Source organism: Dermacentor variabilis, chromosome 8, assembly GCF_050947875.1.
Source record: "Dermacentor variabilis isolate Ectoservices chromosome 8, ASM5094787v1, whole genome shotgun sequence".
Classification (NCBI taxonomy): Eukaryota; Metazoa; Arthropoda; class Arachnida; order Ixodida; family Ixodidae; genus Dermacentor; species Dermacentor variabilis.
In genome coordinates, this window is record NC_134575.1 from 26,505,103 (window position 1) to 26,531,059 (window position 25,957).

At 46.2% G+C, this 25,957-nt stretch overlaps 1 protein-coding gene across 3 annotated transcripts in view; it reads left to right on the top strand.

The window, feature by feature from the left end:
- LOC142589881 ((E3-independent) E2 ubiquitin-conjugating enzyme UBE2O) overlaps nucleotides 1–23,454 on the top strand; it is a 40,739-nt gene extending 17,285 nt beyond the window's left edge. The window contains exons 10-25 of one of the 3 annotated variants that reach the window (XM_075701532.1): nucleotides 544–646; nucleotides 1,255–1,399; nucleotides 2,156–2,261; nucleotides 5,223–5,458; nucleotides 7,292–7,576; nucleotides 8,423–8,636; nucleotides 9,545–9,760; nucleotides 12,388–12,583; nucleotides 13,780–13,883; nucleotides 16,357–16,419; nucleotides 17,230–17,433; nucleotides 17,861–17,921; nucleotides 18,816–19,017; nucleotides 20,367–20,473; nucleotides 20,822–21,072; nucleotides 22,153–23,454. In XM_075701532.1, the coding sequence (XP_075557647.1) occupies nucleotides 544–646; nucleotides 1,255–1,399; nucleotides 2,156–2,261; nucleotides 5,223–5,458; nucleotides 7,292–7,576; nucleotides 8,423–8,636; nucleotides 9,545–9,760; nucleotides 12,388–12,583; nucleotides 13,780–13,883; nucleotides 16,357–16,419; nucleotides 17,230–17,433; nucleotides 17,861–17,921; nucleotides 18,816–19,017; nucleotides 20,367–20,473; nucleotides 20,822–20,994 (2,415 nt within the window). In that variant the 3' untranslated portion in view covers nucleotides 20,995–21,072; nucleotides 22,153–23,454. The remainder of the gene's footprint in view (nucleotides 1–543; nucleotides 647–1,254; nucleotides 1,400–2,155; nucleotides 2,262–5,222; nucleotides 5,459–7,291; nucleotides 7,577–8,422; nucleotides 8,637–9,544; nucleotides 9,761–12,387; nucleotides 12,584–13,779; nucleotides 13,884–16,356; nucleotides 16,420–17,229; nucleotides 17,434–17,860; nucleotides 17,922–18,815; nucleotides 19,018–20,366; nucleotides 20,474–20,821; nucleotides 21,073–22,152) is intronic. The other 2 variants (XM_075701533.1, XM_075701534.1) reach the window with 2 other exon arrangements.
- Nucleotides 23,455–25,957: the final 2,503 nt, after the last annotated feature.

The following is a 25,957-nucleotide window of genomic DNA, read 5'->3' on the forward strand; positions in this document are numbered from 1 at the left end:
ACTCGAAAACAGTTATGGCGTTTCGTCCCCTTACTTCTACTTCCCACCCCAACCTTGTGTGGCCACATTGAGGCCTGTATGTAACTGAAAGAGTGTGTGACCTCTACTCAGTATCTCTGTTCTCCACCCATTTCCTCATCCCACCCTCAGAAAAAACATCAAATAATAATTGTTAATCTACCTCCCTCACCCCCCCACCCCTCTCCGCGGTGGTGGCCTACTATAAGATGGCGCGTTGCCGGAGCGCTGGCTCGTAGCAGCGGGTCGCGGTGTGCGCTACCCAATCCGAAATGCAGAACCGTCTCCATTCGGCATTGCACGTTTCGTATGTGGTTGCCTGTTGGTGAAATAAGGCAGCAGCTGCACTCAAAGATCGCATTACCAAGAAGTGTAATCATCGGCCAATTTTCTTCTTTTCTTCTTTCATTTTTGACATTTTCTTCAGCCTCTGTTATATGGGTAGGTTGAAAACTGGAGTAGCTGATAGTCATATTAAGCATGCACAAAAGTGACAGGACATTTCTGCTTGCTTTTTCATCGCAGGACGGCAGTGTGGAAAGTGGCATTCCATCTGCAGACCTCTACCCCATCCACCATTTGGATGGCCACGAATTCTTTCCCGGGGACTTTGTTGTGGAAAACACAGGTATTTTCACGACATCTTCTGTTATTCAGTGTGACTTATGCGAAAAAGGTTTTGGTTTTGTCAATATTTGCATAATTCCAGAGCTGGTGCAAGGCCAAAAATGACCGAGAAATGGAAACTTTTTGTTGAAGTGTGTGCGTAATCTGCTGGTGCTTTAGTTAGTTGACATAGCAAAATTCGCATTTTGTAGCTGTTTTCTCGCATCCTAATTTTGATGTACCACATTTGCTGAAACATAACAGGCAACATTATTTCTTAGATGCCAAAAGGTAATGTGAGTGCATTATTATTATTGTAATGCAACCACACATAGAAGCCACCTCGAAAGGCTTAGAAATGAAACAAAAAGGTAGACGCCTGCGAATGCAGATTGTAAGCAGATGCCTGTAAGCTTTTGATTCAGTCATTTGCCCTTGCTTAACTCCATGCAGCTCATAAGTGACTTGGAAGTGACATGTGAAGGTTTTGACATTTTCTCAATTGTCAGCTTCTGCTGCTGATAAACACCTGGTTGTCGTCTGCTAATAGTGTGTCTATTGAAAGCCTCCTCTCCCCCCCCCCTATTCTTTAACGTTGTGGTGCCGACAAAACAAAAAATGGTCCCGTAGTCGCTCGGGCCGACTCGGCCATTCTCTCTCATTTTCCAGACACCCCTCCAGCTCACGAGTATGCTGTAGTCAAAAAGGTGGACCACTCCGGCAGGACAGCGGTGGTGACAAAGTTCAAGACCTACATGGCCGGTGCAGACCCCCAGTGAGTTGATGATCCCACGACCTTGTCAAGCATTTATCGCTTAAGACCACTTACTGTGCATGGCTATTAAATTCTTTGTATGCCTGCAATTTGGAGTTTCCATGGTGACACTTCTGACTGACTCGTCAACTGATGACAGCTAAGAGAATACAACTTGGCCTTCAAGGCACTGTGCGCTCAACTGTGCCCAACAAATATGATGCATCAAAAGCAAGAGCACTGATGAAAAGAATGTTTAAATGTGTAGCATAAACCTGCAAAACACGGCTGAATGGACCTGTGCTGCAAGCTTTAATAATACCAAGCGAAGGTTCGGTCAAACGAGAAAGATTGTCGTCCACCCAACTCTAGCACAGTGCTCCACTCGATAGCTACAGTTGCGGCTACAGTTAGGTAGATGACAATTTTTTTTTCTCTTTCATTATCAGCACCATGAAGTGCTGATAAGTGGTAAACAGATCACCGGGGCTAAGCACAGGATTTCTGCTAATTTAACATATTTGTACTTCGTCAGTACTATTCTTCATTTAAACAATAGGGCAACCAAATCTCTTGGCTTTGTCCGGGGTCTTCATCCATATTGTAGATTTTATCAAGTGCATGGGTTGCACAAACATTAAAAAAAAATAAACAGTGATCTCCCGCAGCGTACAATGCGCTACTTGTCGTCAGCTTGCAAAAAAATATATATATACTGCAAGGCTAACTTGACTCACTGCAAGCAATGATCTGCTGTCACTTCTTTCCTGCTCTCAGCCCTGAAGAACTTGGTATTGAAGAGGTGAGCGTCTATGACATCAAGGACCACCCAGACTTCAAGTATAGGCCGGCCTCTTGCGTCATCAGGGTTGCCAACTTTGAGGTGAGTCCCCTCTTCAACCTTTGCTCCTTGTGAGGTTTGTGTGTGTGTGTGTTTCATCTTAGAACTTGCTTTGTTCGTGCATGCTTGTGTGCCTACATGGAGGGACTCTAATGAGAAAAATGACATCTTGTGTGTCAGTAAATTGTCCTTCCACATTGTCAAAAACGCCACTCTTACAACGATAAGCCACTTGGTAAGCCGGAAAAAGTGCAATAACAAACGATCGATGGTGACGCCTCCTCGAAGTTCCCCCGCCAGCTTGCCAGTGACATCATAGATTTTGACAGCGTCTTCCTGGGCCTATGTTAATTCTGTAGCAGTAGAGATGACTGCATTTTATTCTGAAGAAGCCCAAGGTTGAACATGGAGCCTAAGTATGACAAAAATACTTTGGAATCGATGACGTCACAGTGATGTACCGGCGTTGGGTGATTTGGCACGAAATTTAACCCTTTCGCTGTCGGACATTTCTGGCCGTGACGCCCCCCCAATGTCGGCTTGGTTTCAGGGAACGAGCATAACAGGGAATGAACACAGCAATTTATTTTTGATTATGATTGGTATACAAACAACATAGTCAATGCAATTTGCACATTTCGGTGTTCTGCAGCTGTTGTTAGTAAACATCATCATCATCATCAGCCTGACTATAACATCCATTCAACATCCGAATCTGACGATGCGGAACTCACCTCTTTCTCGACTGAGACTGTCCAAGTCCGAGTCCGAGCTCGGCTCGTATTCTGAATCGGAATTGAACCACCGCTCCAATGAGCAGAGGAAAGTCCGCACGCTCAGCCATCCGAAAGTAACCGCGCGCAGGGAGGATGCGCTTTCAGTCGCCTGCACAACGGAGAGAAATGGGACGTTGCGTGATCAAGATGACAGAGGGAGATGGAAAAAGGCTAAAACAAAGTTCGAAGGGCTTTACGTTTACTGCTGCAAGTTGGAAGCGAGGGTGCGGCGAGAGAGCGAAAGCAGCAATCGAGTTACTCTTTTCGGAGAGGCAACGGCGCGTGCCTCTGAACTTGACGCGCCGTAGCAGACACGCCAACGGAAGAAAAATAAAAACTTTCAAACTAGTGGAGATGGCAGAACAACCCTTGAACGCATAATCGCATGCACGCGACGCATGATACAGCGAACGCGGAGCTACCGCGCCACTCAGCAAAGAGAGAGGGGCGAGTGGCAGTCGCACCATACTCTTCAATACATGCACTAACACAGGTCGAGGCGAAAATACGAACTCGTAGAAAGAGTCAACAGATAGCGTGGCCAGTCTAGGAGCGGCAGCTTTGCGCTCAGGCGCGAAATTTTGAATGCACGATAGAGAACGTACCGGTACGTCAGTGAAACTGTGGGGGGGAAGCGCGAAGACGTACCGGTACGTCCATGACAGCGAAAGGTTTAAAGGATGAAACTTTGAGTTGCATTTTCTATTCTAATAGTCAACCTATGATTTCAAAATTGGCGACAACATAGTTTTCAAAGAACGCTTTATCAGTCTTAACTAGAGTTTTTTGTTTTTAGTGTCCCATTTGTGAAGTTCATGGTGTTGTCTTGAAAGAATGAGTGAATCTTATTCTCAAAGATGGCTCAATCGTTTAAACGGGAGGAGGTTAGCGGTGAGGATAACATAATAAACAGGTAAAAAAAATGGCACACTATAAGGAATTGCAGATTTAGCAGCACAGGTTAGATGGAAACTCGCTCTCTTCCTCCACTTTCAGTGCACAATACAACAGTAACAACAACAAAATTTAGAGCTCAAGGAGGAAAAAATAGGTGCACTTCACCCATACCAAAATTTTAAGGCTAGTATAGAAGTTGGATTGGTGGAAACTCTAGTGCAACACAACTACCAAAGGAAATAAAAAATGGCAGGCATATCAAATGTAATCCATGGAGATTAGAGAACATGCACAAGTTGACGGCGTTCTAGCTGAATTTTGGTAGGAAAGTGTGAAGCTCATAGAGATGTGATTGGTAGGAACAGATAGCCTTTAATCTGTTCAGGAAACGCAGTAGATGCACGAGGTAGGCAGAGCTACAAGTCACGTAACAAACCCTTCTTTTGTGGAAGTGGTTACAAGATAGCCGGATCCCAGATACGCCAACACTGTTGAAAATCAGCTAAAGAGACCTTGCCTTCGGACAGAATGAAAGAAGCAAAGCACAAACAATGATTGCATACCGAGACCTAGAGAAAACACCGAGATGTCTGCTTTCCAACTCGTTTTTCTAAAACGCTTTAGACGTGTTATTACACAATGCACAGGTCGAGTCAGGAGTGTTTAAAAGGTGCATGAGACATGTTTTAAACGTCATTATTTTCATAGGTGCTTCCACTTTTTTATTAACTATCTTGACGTGCATAACTGTGCACACAGCACCCAAAGGAGTCATAGAGCCGCACATTTGTCCAGCAGGAGAATTCAATTCAAGTTCATAACACATAACACACAGTGACACAGTTTACTGAAGAGGTTCGGTGACACAGTGAAAGATAGTTAATTCAATCCTCATTAATTAAAAAGAATCTGATAATTCGGACTCGTCTGATCTTGTCCGTGAGCTCTCAAATCGGTCATGATGTGACAAGAATTGCATAATTGTTCAAAATAAAAGCAGGACTTGCAGATTAATTCAGTAAATAAATGCATGTTGTTGTAGTAAGCATTTGTTTATTGTTCTCTTGTAATGCTCAGTACTTCGACATTCAGTTAATTCGAAATTTTTTTCTGGTCCCGTGAAATCCAAATTAACGAGGCTTTCCTGTAAATCACTAAGAAAAGAAAATGACTCAGACATTTTACAGGGACTAGAGGGAGGCATGTAGATGGCTCAACGGTTTGATATACATAGGAATTGTATTGCGAATACGTACACATTCTCAACAATGCCGCACCAGTTGTCAACGTGTCGGTGCAATTGAGAGTGCTTGTGCGACTGTCCGCGTAGGACAAGGAGTCCGAGTCGACGGCGGGCCAGGTGGTGGACGTTCACCCGGCGGGCAAGGTGGAGGTTCAGTGGGTGAGCGGCAAGACGTCGCTGTGCTACCCCCAGGAATTGTACCGCATCGGCGAGTACGACTCGGACGACCTCTGGGACGACGGGGACGAGGAGGTCGATGACGAGTCCTGCTCGGGCGACGACAGTTGGGAGACCCAGTCGGAGAAGTCGCTGGCCGGGGACCCGTAAGTGTGCCTGCCACCACTTTCCTATCAGCCTTTCTGCGGCGCTTGCCGTGATAACTGTCGGGAGGCGCTCCTGAGTGGCTTGAAATGGGTGTTGCGTTTGCCACTGCTGTGATGCTCATCTGCAGGAAGCGGCACCCTGGATTTGATACCCAGTTGTAGTGACTGCGTTCCGCTAAGTGTGGAATGCCAAAACGCTCGAGTACTGTGCCTTTGCGGCATGTTAAGAAATTGTCAATTGGCAAAATGGTGTCAGGAGCCTTCTGCTACGACGATGCTCGTTGACGCCGTGTTCACTTTAAGAACATGAAACCTTATTAATCGTTTGAAAGGGGCATTGTTGGGTGTACATACCTGCAGTCTCTTCAGAATCTTCCGTAGTTTAAGAGCCTGAGCTTATTCTACGTTATTACGGATGTTTCGCCAAGTTTTACTCGTCAGTACCTCGCCATTCTTTTGGATGTCTGCTGTTAATGAAAGAACACCGGAGGGGCACCTGCTTCAAGCAAGTTGATGCAGACGAGTTCCTGAAGCAGGCGAAAGTGGCACAACAAAGTCGCTGAAAAAGTCACTGCTGTCAAAAAAAAAATAAGTGCGCTGCTTGTCAGTTTGTGACGTTCCTAGTTTTCTACTGCCTGTGTGCATGTGTATACCTCAAAAATGTGTGCACTCAATATGTGCCACTGCTCACTTTGGGCTCAATACGTGCCAGGCCAGTAATACGTTAATAATAAGTTAGCAAGTAATAAGTTAGCCTGTTTGGACCAGTCATAAAGCCATTACTAGCTTGCAACAGTATGTCGTACGATAAGCTGTTGCTGTGACTTTACTGCTTGTTCATGTTGTGGGCTACAATGGTCCGCCCTGTGTCACCACAAGAGAGAGAAAAAAAAGTGTTTAGTCAGAAAAAAACCCCGTCCCTCGGTTGGATTATGCGCGTTCACGAACAGTGAAACTGGCTGGAACCCCTGTTGCATGCCTGGTTTCCTCTGATGACTGAGCGCGCCATTTTGTATTGGGATAGACGCTCACTTACGACTGAAGTTCTGTCAAGAACTGTTGACAGTAACAAACTCTACAGCAAAGCGTAAGGACGCTTGTGTACTTCATCCCCTTCATACTTCAACCCCCCACAGGTGTTGATAATTGCTCCAGAGACCCCAATTAAGGCGTGCCTTATAATGGCATCGCTGCTTCAGCACGTAATAGCTCACTCTTTTAAGTGCGCACTACCATCGCTTAGTCGCTATGGCATTGTGGTGCTGTGCGCAAGGTCAGGGGTTCGACTCCCACCTGTGGCGGCTGCATTTTGATCAGCATGGAATGCAGAAATACATTTGTGTTACCGTGCCGTGGATGTGCATTAAAAAGAAAACCCTAGGCGACCAAAATTAATTCGAGCCTTCCACTGAAGGGGAGGGATGTTAAAAGCTGCACAATTAATTTTATTGTAAGTATTAGCTCTATGCAAGTAGATGTTGTTGCCCACTAAATGGCGCCTGCTACTTCTCTTAATTCATAGAGTAGCTGCTGCAAACAGTTAACAACACAAGCACATGTAGCCGCATGATCCCACAGTGAACTTTAACTATGCTGGCCACCATAAACAACATTGGGAAGCCTAGTACTTTACTGGTTCCATGTGTCAAGGCAACCCCCAGTGGAAAATTTGAGGCAAAAGAGCAATTTATATTTAAAAGAGTACATATCTGGCCTGCTTTATGCCTGTGTTTAAGGCTTTTCTGGTTTCCTTCTCCACCCGCTTCTTTCCCCCCCCCATTCCCCTCTCTTTGAAAAAAAAAAAGAACGTCTTGTCAATGGGCTTTTGCACAGGATGTCCCCAGACGATGCAAATGCCCCATCGGAACTCATCGAACCGCCGCCCATCGATGGCGACGGTGCCAAGAACGAGGCCCCCGCTGCCGTGGCCACAGCCGCGGCTGCGGCTGAAGCTCCGGTTGACCTTTCGGACCCGCAGAGCCTGCGCACCAAGATGCAGGGGCAGATTGAGCTCCTGCGGCTCAGCATGGCTCGGCTAGAAGAGACGTTCACGCAGAACCCCGGGCAGCAGTCGTGCTCGGTCATCCGTAGGCTCCTCGAGCTGTACAGGCACTGCAAGTGAGTAGCGAAGACCTTGAGGGGCCTCCCTGTAATCGTTGCGCATTGAGGAGCTCAAAGATTCGGGCTGGCGTAAAAGTTCGCCCTAGCATGCTCAGAGTTGCTTGCACAGGAAATTTTGTCCAGAGCTTTTCTCATGTGGTGTCTCTAAATATGTGGCAACTGAAGATTTTCCCGTTTCCTGAACTTGCCCTCTTCGTGTATGGCCTAAATGTAGCGTGTTGTAACACTAGCTCAGTCAGCCAGTAAATCAGCCGGCTTACCAATCAGTCAGTTGGTAAATCAATAGTCAGTCAGCTCGTCAATCACTTGGTCATTGAAGCAACGTGCGAATCACTCGGCAAATAACCATCGGCGAATGAGTCAACCGCCAAATGGGTCAGTCAGTTGATGACCTGATCTGTCGAAGAGTACATCAATCAGTCAATCAGTCGGTCAACAAATGTGTCAGATGATCAGTCAACCAAATGGTTGATCAGCGAGTCAATTGATGAATCGGTCAGCAAATCAGATGCTCAGCAAGACCAGCAATCACATTGTAAATCACAGAATGTGGTAATCAGTGGATCGGCAAACTGATTAGGCAATCCTCCAAATCGTCTGTCAATCAGTCAGTTGGCTTGTAACTCAAACAGCTGGCCAGTCCATCAGTTGGTCAGTCAGCCTAACTGTCAATCTGTCAAGTTATTCAGTCAGTTGACTCATAGATCAGTGTATCTATGAGTCAGCCAAGTTTTCCATCAGTCCAGCTGGCAATCAGCCGGTCTATAGCTCAATCCAGAATTCACGCTCACTGAGTGGCTGCTATCCTTTCTCGTCTTCTCCTCGGGCGCCTCCCCCACCCAGGCACTTCGACCAGCTGCTGGGAACCAACTACTTCCAGCAGCGGCACCTGCACGTGCTGGTGGAGCGCATCCGGCAGCGGGGCCGCATCAACAGCCCCCAGCACATGTCCGAGCAGATCACGCGCCTCTTCTCGGCCTCCCTGGACGCCGCCTTGCACGACGAGCTGGGCACGCCCGACATCCCCGAGGAAAATGTCATCAACGAGCAGCTGCAGGTGCGTGCAGCCACTTTGTTTTGTGCTGCCCCCAGAGTTCGTGTGGCAGAGGGGACATGTTACGAGACAGCAGAATGCAACCACAATGAGCTGCAGTTAGCATAAAGATTCTGATGCTAGGTAATGTTTTCAAAACAAGTTTGCTATCGGTGATCGCTGGGACACCTTGGGGAAGGTGGCTTCGTTCCTAGGAGGCTCCTGTCAAGTGCCAAATTACCTTGCAGGTACAACAGTTTTTTGGCATTGTCAAATGAAGCTTTTCAGTACCTGCCATGGCAGCTTAGTAACAGTGGCATTCTGCTGCTGAGTACCACAAGGTTCCAGGTTCGATTCCCATTCACACTGGCCACATTCCAGTGGGAGTTTAGTGAAGGAAAATAACCTTGTGTTCCGTGCTCTGGGTTGCACATCAATCCTCGGGCGGTTAGAATTATTTCACAGCCCTCCCCCGCAATGTCTCTCGTAGACTCTTTGTTGGCTTGCATCACTAACCCCCTCCAATCAATCAGTCAGTCAGTCAACCAACCAACCAAACTGAACTTTCAGTCACTGATGAGGCACTGGTGCTGCACCCTTATCTAGGCCAGGACCAAGCTTTATCTTCACCCGCAAAATGTGTTTTTCAGGAAACTAGCAATCTGCTTTCAGGTATATGGCAGCTTTTTCTTTTGCAATCGTTCCTCTACCCTACAAATTTCTGTTGAACTCAGTACATTAGGTAGTAACTCTTCAGTGGAGCAAACGCTGCTTTTACTCCCACTGTAAAATTATCTTCTTGCTTGTCTTTGCCACCTTTTTTTTTTGGGTGCTAGTTTAACGCCTCTGCATGTTCATAAAAGATGCAACAGAAGTGGACCACTTCAATACAGGGCAACTCATACTTTTGTTCTGTACATTGCACGTCGTAGCAGGCATCGGAAGGTGCGCTGTCGCCAACACAGCCAACCAAGGAAGAGACCGCTGCCCAGCCACAGTATCCGATGGCCCCGCAGCTGCGGAAGCCCACGAGCGTCAGCTGCCGGCTGGAAGGCAGCGGGGTCGGCTCGCTGGAGCCACGCAACATCTGCCAGCAGCTGTGTGCCATCCTCAAGGCCAGGCTGCTGAGGGCTCACGAGGACGTACAGGTGGGCCGCGCAAATTCGTAGAGTTCATTCAGCCCCGTGTCTTTAGGTGCCAAATTATTCTGCTGAGTAAAAAATTTGCTTATTTACTCGAATCTAGGCTGGCACTGATTCTAACCCGGCCCCCGAATGTCCAAAACCAGAAAAAAATGAAAAACTTACCTCGAATGTAAGCTGAACAACAAAGTGAGGACAGCGCTCACAAAATGAAAACAGTATTGTATTTAATATGAATATGCCGAGCTCACTCTAAGTCATCATTGCTGCTTCCCTCGCAACGCATCCGTGCGCCCACTCATGTTCGTACGGCTTGTACATGCCGAAACGCGGCACGATCTTCCTGGATAGCTCCTCTCTGTTATTGCATGCTTATCTTTCTTATCGCCATCATCTCTTTGTTGCGGCACACACAAAATGGGTCGTTTTTCTCATCAATGCTGAAGTCCCGCCCTGCTTGAACGTTTGACGATGCCTCTGCGGCTACCACAACTTTTCGTTTGTGGCATCACTTGTTTAGTGCCATTACAATAACGCCACGCCGCACACCGATACTTAGCCACCATACCGATATGACACATATCAAAATGGCGATGTCGCTTGTGTACTTGGGTTGGCTAATGGTTCGGCTAGTAGCGGTTGCGATACTGACTTTTCCAGACGGCGCTAACCATGCACCGTATTTAACATTTTCAATTACAAACTGGCACGTTTTCTTAAAATCCTCAAATCTAAGCTGACCCTAGAATTTGGTATATGATTATTTGAAAAAAAACTATTGGCCTAGATTCGAACAAATGTGGTAGTTTTGCCACAGTTCTGGCAATTCGAGAATCATGAAAAGCATGCTGCTGCAGAACTATTTTCCCTTTTTTTTTCTTCCCACTTCTTCAGTGAGTTTTTTCAAGTTTACAGTATGTCAATGCCGTGCAAGAACTCTCTTCGGGAATATATCAGATGCGAGAACGTCAACCATTTAATGTCCAGTGTACTTACAAAGCACCTGTCCAGCCACTTTATAAGTATGCCTGATGTGAAACATTGCGAAAAATACTGTAAGGAGTGAACCTGCTGCACGACATCATGTTGATGCAGAAAGCAAACAACACCCAGCAGTCTGCCTTCCAATTCGTTTTACTGAAACCTCACTTGTATTACAGTCTACACTCATTACAACGGACCCATGTACAACAGACTTTCGCTTATAATGGACCATATTTCAACCTTATTTTGCTCTACCTATTTTATTAATGCAATGAAGTTCGCTTTTAACAGGCTGTGCTACACCAGACAAATTTAGCAATTTTCGTCAAAATCAGGCGTATAAAACACTTTTGCCATGTCGACACGGGCTGACAACTGGCTTGAGAGGGTCAGCTGATGATCGCAGCTCAGTATCACAGGTGCGAGGCAGGAAGGCAGTGAGGAAGCATATCACGTCTTCTTTGCACCTGAGGCACTGGGGGGGGAGGGGGGTTCTCCGGCGGATGCTGCTTTGGCGTATCTTGAAAGCGATCTGCGATATGGACAAAGTGCGCCCAGTGCCGATAGTTTCGTATGCACTGTGCTTTTGACGTTTAGTTTGCGTTGAAGTGAGAGACAGCACGAAGGTCAATTTGCTCACTGCTGCTACCGTGCTTCCTCACGCCAGCGTTTTGACAGCAACTTTCCACAGTCATCAAGCGAGGTGTATTCATGTTTACGTATGTGTGCATGACACCGTACTTGTTAATTTAGTTAGCAAGTGAATGTTTAAAACTTTATGCGGCCAATAAAACTACTATCCTTACTTCACATAGCTGTCTACTATTTTGCTATCGTAATCGATGCTTCGCTTGCTTCTTGAGTGAAACTGGGACTTTCTTTGTTTGTTTGTTTTTTACTTTTGACGATCGTCATTCACTCTTTGCAATAACATTGTTGCACATCGTGACCGAAGTTTCAGAAGTGAGGCATTTCAGGTATTACGGACTTAGGATAAAACGAACATTTTTTATCAGAATATCAGGGCCCGTTGTAACGAGAGTCGACTGTACAAAAGTTTCCAGCACAGGTCCATTCATAAGTGTTCTACAGGTTTGTGCTACGGGTCTCAATATTCTTTTCGTCATTGCTCTTGCTTTTGATGCACTATATTTCTTGGGCAAAAGTGTGCACACAGTTCCCTGAAGGGCAAGTTGCATTCTCTTAGCTGTCATCAGTTAACGAGCTGTCATCAGTCATCACCATGGCAGAATGACCCTCACCAGGAGCGTTGTATGAATGTGCCAAGAAATTACTAATTTCGGCTCTCCTTCTGATAATAATGGCGAATGAAAGTTCTTTGACGACTAACAATAAACACATGACATCCTAATTTCATGTTTTTCTCTTCTTCTCGAAAGGGGTTTTTTTTTTTCTTCCTTTCTTTCTTTCTTTTTTTTTTGGGGGGGGGCACAAAGGTTATGATAATCCTTCTCCTAATTCTTCTCCTAGTTCAGCTTTCATCTTTGTTTCTACCAATGTACTATGGCATCAAAGCACAATCTCGCCAACATTTGCTGTTTTTTTAGAAACTGTTCTAAGTGGGAAGGCGGTGGTTTGTTGACATTTCTATTTTTTTCCCTTCTCCTTTTATTGGCCATGTTACGTAGGTTCGATTTGGCATGACGCCAGCACAAGTTGAGATTGCAGCCAGCGACGCTGCCTCCGAGCCGGACGTGGATGTCGAGAAAGTGAACGAAGCTCTGGAAGCCGTAGCCAGTGTCGAAGCCGCGGCGAAGGAATCCGAGGAAAGCCTCTCGGGTGTTGTTAGTGAAGCCGCTGGCGAGCAGGATAGCAAGGGTCAAGGTATGGCGCAGTCTTTTTTTGTTCTTCTCAAGCTTGATTAAAGAATGTTTGCTAGTGGCTCTTTGATGCTTAACTATTCTTTCTTCGTATAAAATGTGGTTCAGTTTTAAAAAGCAGCACCCTTTTTGCGTTTGGCTAGCAATTACAGCTGAATTACATAAGGTATATATCAGGCCTTCTTGGTGTGACATACTGCAATTGAAGTGCAGTAAGTGTGTTTTCAGTGCTTTACTTACAACAAAATATGGCATGAAGGCATGAAGGCTATTTCTTAGTGCATAGATGTCAGCCTAACACATCTTATCAGCCATCTCTCAATAAAGTAAGCGTATTTCAATCACATTGGCCTTACTGTACTGGCTAGGTGCTCCCCAGAAGGGGACCGTACTGTGCATTGGTTTTTATGAAGTTGAGCGTCGGTGATTCTACGTTAAAATTCAACGTAAGTGACAGTTGACAGGAAAGCTCCTTTCACAGCTACACTCGACTTCCATTAATTTGACCCTGACAGAGCCGACGAAATTGAGATATTTATCTGGTGGGCTGAATTAAACAAAATGCGGAAAAAATGCTAGAACATAACTCCGATTGATTGGCAGTATTTGCCCAATTTTAGGATGCCCCAAATCAAAGGGGTCCACATTTTATGTGTACAAAGTGGAGATGTAGAAATGACATTAAAGCACCGAAACAAAGTACAAATGTAACTTGGAACTAGGAAAGAACAGCGCCAAGTAAGACAATCACGAGCGGGAAAACGACACAGGACAAGCACTAAGTGCTTTCACATGAAAAAGGACCCTGCGTTTTCGAAACATGTTTGAGAACAACATTTATTTGGGCTAGATGGTGCATACTTCAACTAGGAAAGCGTCGTTCTCCCACTCGTGATTGTCTTATAGTTGGCGCTGTTCTTTGCTAGTTCAATTATGCACCATCTAGCCCAAATGAATGTTGTTCTGTACAAATGTAGCACGCAAGTGTTTTTTTTTTTCTTTTTTTAGCAAGAAAAATGGGCAAGGGTCTAATATGTGTTGCAGAATGGTGTTGTCTAAAGTTGCACATTGGGCTTGTTGATATACCATGATGTAGGCAAGAGTCGTAGTGCATCAGAAAAAGAAAAACACAGACGACAGAGACGCGAAAGTCTGCCGATTTTTCAACCACTAATTTGGTTTCTGCCCATTGTGCTCCAGGAGTGTTCTCGATGATGGACATAGTGCCAGACTGCCACAAGTACAAGCTGTCAATACTGCAGCCAAACGATCCCAAGCTCTTCTTCAAGGTTGTCAAGAAAGAGGTGAGCTTGCATCCAGTTATGTTTTCACTAGTTTTTTGGTTTCTGTGTTGGTTTGAGGGTGAGATTCAATCACAGGGTGAACATGGCAGGCCAGTTGAACTGGTTTGTTGTCCGTTTTCCGGCTTGTTAGTTAGAGCAAGCTTTCTGCTAATTTATAGCAGTTTTTCACTCGGTTACAAATGAGATTGGAGCAACAATATAATTATTGTAAACACAAATATATCCTTTTTTTTTTCCTTTTATTAGAGGAAAAGTGCCTCTTCGAGTTATATAGCATTCTTTGGCATACCGTATTTATTCGCGTATAACCCGCACCAAAATGTGAAAAAACGCGTTTAAAAAGTGGGGGTGCGGGTTATCTGCGAATTTTTTCCTTGGGAGGGGGGGGGGGTCGGCTTCACCGCAATGTGCGGCGGCCTCCCCGTGTAGTCCGCCATCCCCATCGTCATCGACGCTTGTCAAGCCGATGAAGGGCCAACGAAAGGCCAGCATTGTTGAGCCTCGCGTTAGGCGCTGTTTAGTGTACTTACCCCAGTTTGCACTGTTTGCCTGCTTTGTTTTGGCATCATGAGTGCGACTCGACGGCAGTGTTTCACAGCGAAAGAGAAGCTAAAGATTATAGCCGCTGCCGAAGAAATCGGCAACAGAGCTGCTGCGAGACAGCATGACGTCGACGAGTCGTGCATTCGCGACTGGAGGAAGAAAAAAGAGAGTCTCGAAGCAACGAACCGGAACAGGCGAGCGTTTCGGGGTCCGAAGACTGGCGCGTACCCCCACCTCGAGACGCAGCTTGCGAAGTTCATTGAGGAGCAGAGAAGTCGTGGCCACGCTGTTTCGACTGAGATGGCGCAAATGGAAGCCCTGAAGTTGGCCCGGGAATTGAACATTCCACGTGAGTTTCGTGCAAGCCGTGGATGGCTTCAGCGCTTCATGCGAAGACATGGATTTTCTATGCGGCGGCGAACAACCATGTGCCAGCGGCTTCCTGAAGCTTACGAGGAAAAGTTGTTGAACTTTCAACGATATGTGATCGCACTTCGGAAGGAGCACAGCTATTTGCTGTCTCAGGTGGGAAATGCTGATAAAACACCTGTGTACTTTGAGATGCCGATGGACACGACCATGGAAAAAAAGGGCTCCAAATCAGTCAGCGTGCTGACCGGCGGAAATGCCAAGCTGCGCTGCACAGTCATGCTATGCGCTTTGGCTGACGGCACGAAACTGCGCCCGTATGTGATTTTCAAACGCAAGACGCTACCTAGCATTCCACTGCCCCCAGGAATCGTTGTGCGTGCGGAAGAAAATTCGTGGATGAACAGTGGCCTAGTCGGTGACTGGCTTCGAGTAATCTGGGAGCGAAGACCAGGTGCCTTGCTGGCACGCCGGTCGATGCTCGTACTAGATTCCTTCAGAGGCCACTGCACTGATGCGGTGAAGGCTCGCCTTGCCGAGACCAGCACCGACCTCGTCATAATACCTGGCGGCATGACGTCCATGCTACAGCCACTCGACGTGTGCCTGAACAAGCCGTTCAAGGCACACGTGAAGCGGCTGTATGCCCAGTGGATGGCCGACGGCATGTACGCCCTCACACCGACGGGACGCGTGCGAAGGCCTGATATTCCATTGCTGTGCCAGTGGATCGTGGATGCGTGGAAAGCGATACCGGCCGATTTGGTGCGCAAAAGCTTTAAAAAATGTGCGATCAGTAATAGTCTGGATGGTTCCGAGGACGACTACGTCTTTGAGAGTGGCGATGAAGCCTCGGATGGCAGTAGTGAGAGCGGCGACGATTAAGAATCGGATAACCAGTGACGTGGTGGCGGTCGTTTGAATAAATGTTCTGAAAACGAAATGATCACTGAGTGTGAGTTGCATCTTTCTAGCGCTCAATTTTTTTTTTCAGGTAAACGTGCGGGTTATACGCGAGTTTTTTTTTTTTTTTTTTCCGCCGAGTTCAAAGTTAGGGGTGCGGGTTATACGCAGGGGCGGGTTATACGCGGGTAAATACGGTAATTTTACTTGTCGTCTGGCCACTGAGCCAAGGGAAAACAAAGTAAATGGAGAAAGCATTGTCATTAGTATTGTTGCAATTGCTAGAGCGTGCTAGAAACTCTAGTGCTGCATTCGAAAACAATGTCCTAGAATACATGGAAGTTAAGGGGAGGATGGCGGCGTTGCACCATCTGGCTTTTGCGATGCACAGTAGATGCAACTGTCTACTTTCACTGAAAAGTTTGTTCCGTGACCGCTGCGCTGTTCGTAGTGAACGAATCGTGGTCGAATTGTTTCGCAAGCATTGTGCACGAGTTCTCCCAGTGACGAGAGATTTGATTCATTGCAAAGACAGTCGAATTCGCTTGTGTCGCTTCACCAACCAAAAAGGCTTCACCTTTGTCCCTTGGGGAATTGTACTGCATTTTCATTTTAAACACAATGACCGTGCTGTAATCAAAACCCTGACTTGTCGCAGATCAAGCTTCTCACGTCCTCCCTACCTGATGGCATTCACGTAAAGGCCTTCGATGATCGTATGGTGAGTTCCTTTGCGTTTGATATCACTGTTCTTGCAGCATCAGAGACCTCTTGCTACTCGGAAGGGTCAATGTTCTCCCTAGCAAAAATTCAAATACAACTAATTGGCCTATTTGGTTATTGACACTTGTATTGATGCATTAGTCTATGACTAGTAGTAGCAGAGTAATAGCCTGTGTTAGTATAGTTTTTGGGCTAGTGCTGGAGCTGATAGGTGACTATGATCACAGTGTTGCCACGAGTGCCATGTATGTACAGTACGGTTAATTATTGAAAGGAACACCTAATTAGTATTCTGTTATAAGTTACAGACAGCTCAGACGTGCTGTAAAGGGTTTTAGATAATTTTGTTTGTTTGTATGTCTGTCTAATGCACGATGTCAGTCACTATTTCACAACGCAGTCAAATAAATGTTGCAGTTATAGTGTAGTTATTACAATTCAGGTGTTCCAACTGGACTGTACTATACATTGTGTGCAACCTTGTCAGAAGTGGTTTTACTTAGGCATACAATGAATTACAAAAATTTGTGTATACAGAAGGAGATCTCATGGTCAGAGACTGAATCGGGACCTCCTAAGACTGCATATGAGACAACATCATATTCCTATAGCTTGATAGTTTCCACACCAAAACTAATACAAAAACCCATTAGGCTAACCTATAAGGCTAACATAATGATGCGTTAAATTAATGCAGATTTTTCCCTGTGGGTGCCCTCCTTTGCCTCTCTTGCTTCTGTGTTTGTTTGCCCTCTCTCCTGGCCATCTCTTTCTGCGCGTTTCCTCAATGCGGATGCCAAAAACGCAGGACCTGTACTCGGTGCTGATCAAGGGTCCTCGCCGGACGCCCTACGAGGACGGCCTGTTCCTCTTCGACTTCCAGCTGCCGGCCGAGTATCCACAGTCGCCACCTCAGTGCCACTACGTGTCGTACTGCAGCGACCGGCTCAACCCGAACCTCTACGAGGGCGGCAAAGTCTGTGTCAGCCTTTTGGGCACGTGGAGTGGCAAGGCAAGGGCAAACTCTATGCATTTCTTTTCGCATCCGTGAGGCATAGTCTATAAAAGAACATTAAAGTAGGCCATTCAGTATACCATTCAGGCACGAATTATAATTGACTGCTGATAAATGTGTGTGTGTGCAGGGGTGGGGGGGGGGGGGGGAGTGAAGGTGGAGTAAAAAAATATGGTATCAGGCTGGCTGCGATGGCACCTTGAAATTTCTGCTACTGGCTCTTTGTTAAAACGTTGCCTCCATCCAGAGGCACCCCTTACTTGACAAGTGTTGATCACTTTAAATCATTGTCTTCCTGGGAACCCTTTGTCCTGTTTGGATTGTCCTGTTCCAATTCAGAGGCTTAATAGGTGTGTCGCAAAACTGCGGCATTCGGCTAGGAGAGGCTGAAGGAATCCTATTCTCTGTGTTGTTCCCCTTCCAGGGCTCGGAAATGTGGTCAGCAGAAACCTCAAGCCTTCTGCAGGTGCTTATCTCCATACAGGGTGAGTTGGTACCACTTGAAATTGCTTGGAGAAGTTGCCTAAGATCACCGCAATACTTGTCCACCCGTCTCACATGAAAACGCCGGCGCGCACTCAATTTGTCATTTCGGTACCAGCAAATCTTCTCTGGGGCCGTCACGCGTGGCATTCACAGTGCATGGTGCCATCGGAAGTGTAGCGCATGCTTTTAATAGGTGATAACCGAAATGCGCTGCCGTTCCTTGCTGCAGACTGGGATCGTATACGTTTCCCGGCTGCTAGGTCCCCTGTGAACAAAAGGCGTGAGGCGCGCACAATCGAGGACAGTATATAGCCACCCGTCTCACGTGGAAACGACTGCATGCACAGTTTATTTCAGTACCAGCAAATCTCTGCCCGGTTCATTGCACGCAGCTATCGCTGCCAAACCTGTAGCGATAAGCATCTTCACCTATCTGTTCTACAGCACGTGGCACATAGTGCCATTGGTAGCGTATTGCACGCTTTTAGTAGGCGATAATTTAGCAGGCACAAACCAGCTTGAGGCGCTTTGGCGTCTCAAGCCGCAACAATTCGTGCGACGCTTCGTATTATGTAGATGTAAACAATAGTTAAGTCTGTCACTTTTTTTTTAGTTACTTCGAATTGTACATTTTCCCGGTTAGTAGCTTTTTTTCTCGTGTTTTTTTTTAATGTATGAATGAGATTCTACTGTATCTTACAGAAGTCAGCCATTTATCTTAATGATTTTGACATCATTTATGAGCCGTTGTTTTGTGTGTGTGTGTGTGTGTGTGCGTGTGCGTGTGCGTGTGCGTGTGCGTGTGTGTGTGTGTGTGTGTGTGTGTGTGTGTGTGTGTGTGTGTGTGTGTGTGTGTCCTGTCATACTGAAGTCTATTTCGTTTACGTTTCCAGGTTTGATCCTGGTCTCGGAGCCCTACTACAACGAGGCTGGCTACGAGCAGCAGAGGGGGTGCCAACAGGCGTCTGAGAACAGCCGCATGTACAATGAGATGGTCGTGCTCAAGCTTGTGCAGTCTATGGGGCGGATGATCCAAAACCCTCCCGAGGTCTTCAAGGAAGAAATCGAACAGCACTTCAGGGACATTGCAGATAGGTGCGCTTTAGTGTAGTACTCCCGTTATGATGGTTTCTCATGGCTTCTGCCACCCATGTAAAGGCGCAGATGCAATAGGCACATGCTCTTGCGCAAACGAGTTGCGGGGCGCCGTAGTCGGTACCACCCGAGAATTACAGACAAGCTCCGCCCACAAAAACGCAGCGCACCTGCTTTTCGCCTCACAACGAGAACCGAGCCAGCTAAAGTCTGCTTGCAGCTTAATGATTTTGCTCTGCTAATGTAAATGTTAGGCTAATTGGGAAACAAAAGCTACGGTAGCTTCAAGCTAAAATGTCATCTTTGGCTGAGCACTGATGATGGAGTCCGCCCATAAAGTTTGCCTTGATGTTCAGCTTTCACCTTGAAACCAGTGATGCAAAGACCAATCTGTACGGAGAAAACGGTTGGTTCAAGCACGCGAAACCACTTGACGTCAGGTTCTAATCTGATTCGCTGACTCATCTATGCACATTTTGTTCGAATCGGAGAGTGTGTATATAACCTTTGAATTCTTAGGCTGTTCCTGACTATAGATTATCTGACCAATTGGCTTATATATATAGCCACCTGTGCTGTTGCTATGGGTGTGTCGGTTAATGGCTCTGTTACTCTGTGCTCTACGCAATGAAACAAACACCACTTAAATATCCTCACTGCAACAAATGTGGCAACAAACCTGGCGCACAGGAAGGAGAGTTAAACAAGTCAACACAATCAGAAGCAGGGTGAAGAAAGGTGGTGGGGAGAAGAACTGACCTCCCCGCCATTATAGTTTTCTCGAAACAGCTACGCCATCCCCTTTTTAGGTTTTTTTTTTTTTCTTGCAACCCAGTTATAACAATTATCGGTTACAACAATGGAATTTTCGTGCCACTTGAATATTGTTATAAATTGGTTTGACTATATATGTTTTGAACAAATATGGTATATAATGAAGATATTTTCATTCCAGGTGGAAGTTCATCATGAAATGGTTATCATTTTATACAATTTTCGTCTGGCTTTGTTGCTATAGCAGCAAACTTGGGGCACCTTGTAACTTGGAGATTGTCAGTTGAATTTTTCTCATCATCAATTGTAACACAAGCAAATGGAGTATAATACTAGACGGTAAGATACGAAAATTGGCAGCATCTAAGATTGGTCACGTGGTCATTTACACTACAAAAACTAGGGAAGTAAGTGCTTGCATTGCATGCTGTGTTTCTGCATTCAGATTTTCTCTCTCTCTCTCTCTCTCTCTCTCTCTCTCTCTCTCTCTCTCTCTCTCTCTCTCTCTCTCTCTCTCTCTCTCTCTTTCTTTTTGTATGTCGCTAGCTATGGCCTGCCCCCTTTTTTTGTTCCAGGTTTGTAAATCGGCTGGAGAGCTGGCTCAGGCTGTCAGATGCTTGGCATACGAGCTGTCCAGGTTCCCTGGCCACTCCCGAAACACTAAAAGCCTTTGCCGAACAAGGTTAGTAATGCATCAAACTGTCCCCGAAGAAGTCAAGTTTCTTTAGGATAAGCAAATAAAAAATTCTAGAGTAGGGACAAGTATTCACCCGAAAGTGAATCTTCAAGCTCCACCATGTTTTTTTTTTTTTTTTTTTTTTTTTTTCTTGTCGACGCGAGGGGTTGTCACATTGCAGCAACGTCCGGCAGACGATTCCAGGCGCGTTCCATCACTCGGGCTCGAAGCCGTCTTGTTAGCCATCTATGCAGACTGCCTCCGATGCTGACCAAAATTTGAACACGCCCTTTAGCCTCGTGTGCCGCCTCAACTTTTGCCTGCATTTCCTGGACTGGTCTCTCTCTCTCCCAGGTGACTACGGTGTGGCTGGCAGCAGTGCATTCCCGGACTTCCCGCTGCTGCCGGCTTCCCGGGGCTTCTGCCTGACCCTGCGCAAGGCGCTGACCACTTTCAAGGAGATCCTCAGGGCCCACGGCCTGGGCTGCCAAGCCGACGAGAGCAGCGGCAGCGGCCAGGGCCAGTAGCCAAGCCTAGCCCCTTTGCCTCTTCCTCTTTTTTTTTTTTTATTCTTCTTCTCTGAGGGGCTAGCGTGTGTAAATTGTGTGAGTGTCCAGTCCACGGCATTATGCTTACATCCTGCACCAAATTTCTGTAGCAGCTCCTGCTAGATGCAATACTTCGGAATACTGTATTATTGCATAACCTGCCTTTGCATGCAACTTGCACCATCACTCATATACAAAGGGATAGAGATGTATAATATATATATAAATATATATCAGGGTTCTGCCCACCACTCTGGTTCACCTGTCAAAATTTCCTATTCTCTTCTCCTTTTCTTTCGCCATCCTCGAGTGTTTCTTTATCACATGGATAATTGTTAGAAGGAAAAGTGACGTGAACGTTGAGAAAATCGCAGTTCTCTAGTTCGCTCTCTACAAAGATGTAGTAAAAAAACACAAATTTGAATCACTGGCACGTGTTCTGTGCGCGTTTTGCATTTTCACAGCAGCGAGCTCTGCATTTTTTTGTCCCCTGCGAAGTTTGTCGATTGCGGCAACTTCACTGGTTCAGTTTTGTCATTCTGTCCAAAATGCAAAATGGGCGAATTTACAATTCAAAATGGCGGAGTGGTCGTATCACAAAAGAAAAGAGAGAGAAAGGCTTAGTTTTGTGTGTACTCCTCCCCCCACTGTCGCCATCCATCACAAGATGTCCAGATTCTTGAGGAGAATCCTGATGTATATATAACCTGTGCACGTGATCACAAAATGGTGTTAAAATCTTTCTAGAAAGCAGCTCGGAACTATCCTCGGCACCTATTCTCGGCACTCAACAAAACTTCATGGCATAGAAATGTGCGCTGCGGTGAAGTGCCATTTGATGGCAAACGCACATTTTGCCTTGATATGTGGCTTCTCAGTGCTGTGCTTCGCACAGCCTTGATGCAGAGTCAGATTGCAAAATTTTGTGAATAGCTTGCAACCCAGCCAGGTCATAATTAAGAGTTCTTGGATTCTTTTGGTGCGTACTGAACTAACTCGAAAACACATTTAAATATAGTAGTTGATGTCTGTTTGCCTGTGCAGAGTAATTGCATGCAACTTGTTGTAGACCGTGTCATCCTCCATTCTTACCTTGCTCATATAATTCTTTTTTTTTTTTTCTCTCGTCTTTTTCAGAAATTGAGCACTGTTGAAAAGTTTTTTGCAAACAAAACTGCTGAACAACGTATGAACATGGCACCGCCGCCAAGCCGTGACGGACAGGACTTTCCTCTTCCTCCACTTTTTAAATCTTCCTAGCGCCTCTTTTTCTTTTTTCATTAGGAAAGACTAGTTCTCACTCTCTCTCTCTCTACAAGCAAGCGAGCTACGACGTGCATTTTTCGCCCGTAGTAATGCTTCTTCCCTCCACGCAAGCACCACCTCTGCTCTTTTTTCACGCGGCATGTCTCAGTCGTGCCTCGCTGCATTTTTCTAGCACAAACAGCCTTCTCTCGCTCCGGAACGTGCAACCGACTCCGGTTGTCGACGAGCTTTCTAGTAGAAATAAACCCCATCCCCAATCCCTCCTCCTACGCCGTGCCGTCGCACGGCTATGCTTGCGCCCGCTAACCTTTTCGCTTGACAGCTTCTAAGCCAGGTCTGAAGCCTAATGCCTGGCTCGATTGCTCGCTCGCAAGTTGGAAGTGCAGCTAGTCTCCGTAGGCCATGCTAGAAATTTTTTTTCCCCCCATAGGCGACAAGTTAGCCCAGAGACACTCGCACCTTTGCCCCCACCCCCGCTTCCTCTGTCCTTTGTTACTTTATTTATCCAGTTTCTCGGAAAGATCTAACTGCCGAAGCACAGAACTCGAGTGATCGCTCGCAGTAACTCTTAAGGTGTTGTTCTCAAACACTTTCAGCTTTTACGCCCGGCTCGGTGAAATACCTGCATAGCCACAACGGTCTTTCTTTCCTTCTTTTTCTCTGAGTTGTGCAGGGGGGTAGGCATGCAAGTGTCTCGAGAAGCTGCTTTAACTGTCGGCTGATCACAAAACTGCTATAGTGTGCTCGGCTGATCACAGGAACTGCTAGATTGTGCCAGCTCGAGAACGTGCCGCTGATTTGCGAAAACGACTTGGAGGGGGCGGCATGCCTTTTACGAGGCAGGCAGCGTCTCTGCAAGTCGTCGTCGAGAGTGCTCTGCCAGCGACAACGAAAGAGAGCCGTGCATCGTCATGTGTGGTGACGCCTGCGACTGAAGAACGAACTGCCAATTGTGGAACTGTGGAAGGAAGTTTGAAGCAAGAACTTTCCGAGTTGAGAGTGGGGAGTCCCGGTGGAATCCAGTGTTCGGAGGGAGCAAACAAGTGGCGGCGGCAAGCAGCAGCGGCCACCTGTGCAATAGTGGCACTTGCCAGAGCTGCAAAAGGCTTGTCCGTTTGTGTTGCTTAAGTTATGAAACATAGAAATATTAAAATTCCTCAATTGATACATGGACATCTGTGGAATTCCTCGAGCCTCCGGCCTCCTTGCATCTGCCATCTTATCTGCAAAGGCGCAATCAACCACAAAATTTTACGGAACACAACATCTCAATAAAAGCTGAATATCCAAGCTAGCTTCACAACGCAGTCTAGTATTTGCATTTACAGCCTCTGCCAGTATATGTGAACAACATTGTGACGTTTGATTTTACCGACTACTGTTACAGGCTGCTAGGAAATTCAACGTTTTCCATGATCTCGTGGTCCACAAACTTTTGTGGTTGACTGTATTTGCATAAATTTTACGTTCTATTATGTACAACTGACATAGAAGCAAATTGTGGCTAACTACATCTTTTGTTCCACCTTCTACCACTTTGTGTCATTTTGGCACAATTTTGGCTTGTACGCCAAGTTCGGGTCCTATGCCACCTTTTGGCAACCAGACACACAGTAATGTGAGAACTTTAATGTAAGAGGTGTTCTTCGCGATCTCCGGTTCATGTATGTTATGCCCACAATAGTACATTGTGCATATGCACACGTTTACGTGTGTGGAAACGTGTGCACGTGTATGCCTGCGACTTCAAGTGTTCATCACCTTGCGTGGAAATGCAAAGGGCTAAGCATATTCCAGAAAACGTTCTGGCATAATGTGACGACGTTTGAGAACTGGGTCCGATCAGCTGACATAAAATCAATCTTTTTTTTTTTTTGTAAGAACAAATTGCAAGGACACTTAACTCACCATGAAGCCACACATTCTAGTCGGGTTCAATAGAGACTGTACTTGGAAACAAAAATCCAGGTAGTATCATTGGTACTGCAACTGAACTGCAGCACCTGCTGTTGACGTTTGGTCAGCACAGCAAGTTCAGCAAGCCGGTAAATGTTCAGCATGATCGTATTCGTGCTAGTTTACTTGGTGATCCAAAACGTAAGTGCTCGCAGAAAAAACACTAGCACACATTTGACTACAGGCAATGCATTTTGCTTAGTAACTCAGGGGACCAATTGCAATGCATGCTCAATGACCTGGAGAGGCAAAGCAGAAGAGTGGGCCTAAAAATTAATCTGCAGAAAACCAAAGTAATGTTTAACAGTCTCGGAAGAGAACAGTTTACAATGGGTAGCGAGGCACTGGAAGTGGTAAGGGAATACATCTACTTAGGGCGGGTAGTGACCGCAGATCTGGATCATGAGACTGAAATAATCAGAAGAATAAAAATGGGCTGGGGTGCGTTCGGCAGGCATTCTCAGATCATGAACAGCAGGTTGCCATTATCCCTCAAGAGAAAAGCGTATAGCAGCTGTGTCTTGCCAGTACTCGCGTACGGGGCGGAAACCTGGAGACTTACGAAAAGGGTTCTACTTAAATTGAGGACGATGCAACGAGCTATGGAAAGAAGAATGATGGGTGTAACGTTAAGGCATGAGAAAAGAGCAGATTGGGTGAAGGAACAAACGGGAGTTAATGACATCTTAGTTGAAATCAAGAAAAATAAATGGGCATGGGCAGGACATGTAATGAGGAGAAAAGATAACCGACGGTCATTAAGGGTTACGGACTGGATTCCAGGGGAAGGGAAGCGTAGCAGGGGGCGGCAGAAAGGTAGGTGGGCGGATGAGTTTAAGAAGTTTGCAGGGACAACACGGCCACAATTAGTACATGACCAGGGTAGTTGGAGAAGTATGGGCGAGGCCTTTGCCCTGCAGTGGGCATAACCAGGCTGATGATGACGAAAGTGAATTACAAAAATTTGTCTTTACAGAAGGAGGTCCCATAGTCTGGGACAGAATCGGGACCTCCTAAGACATATGAGACACGTGCATATTCATATAGCTTGACAGTTTCCAGGCATGCGCAGCTGCAGCCGAGATGCACGCCAACTTACCTCCCCCACTCTGCCCCCTCGCGCACGCTTGATTGCATTACCGCGAACATGCTCCCCTACCCCTTTCCTTTTGCTTGCGCAGGAATGCAGTACTCGTGGAGCCACCATCTTCTCTCACCTTCACATGCCTTCCCTCGTATCTAAAACACAGTGTGCTGCGCGATAGGATCTTGTCACACTTGGACTTTATGCCGAACATGATGCAGCTTCACTTCGATGGTTGCTTTTGTTGCGCAGCGCGCGATTTGAGAGGTGCGGTTGCAAGCAGCCGCTTGTGATTCAATCACTTGACCAACTGCGCCCACGGAAGTTTCCACTGTCTCAACATTCCTTTGCGGCGGCAGTGAAATTTCGTTATATTGAACTCGCATACAAACACATTTCGTTATATTGAGGTTCTAAATACATGGTGTTCTATGGGCAAGAGGTTATGAAAAGAAAAAATATACTTCGCTGTATCGAGAATTTCGTTATGTTGAAGTTCATTATATATAGGTTTAACTGTACTTGCTTCTCATGCCCAACTAGTATTCTTCTGCAGCTACAATATAGACTATTACAGTGATGAGGAATGCAATCTGTGTAGACCACTGAAGTGATGAATGCAAGCAGACAAAATGA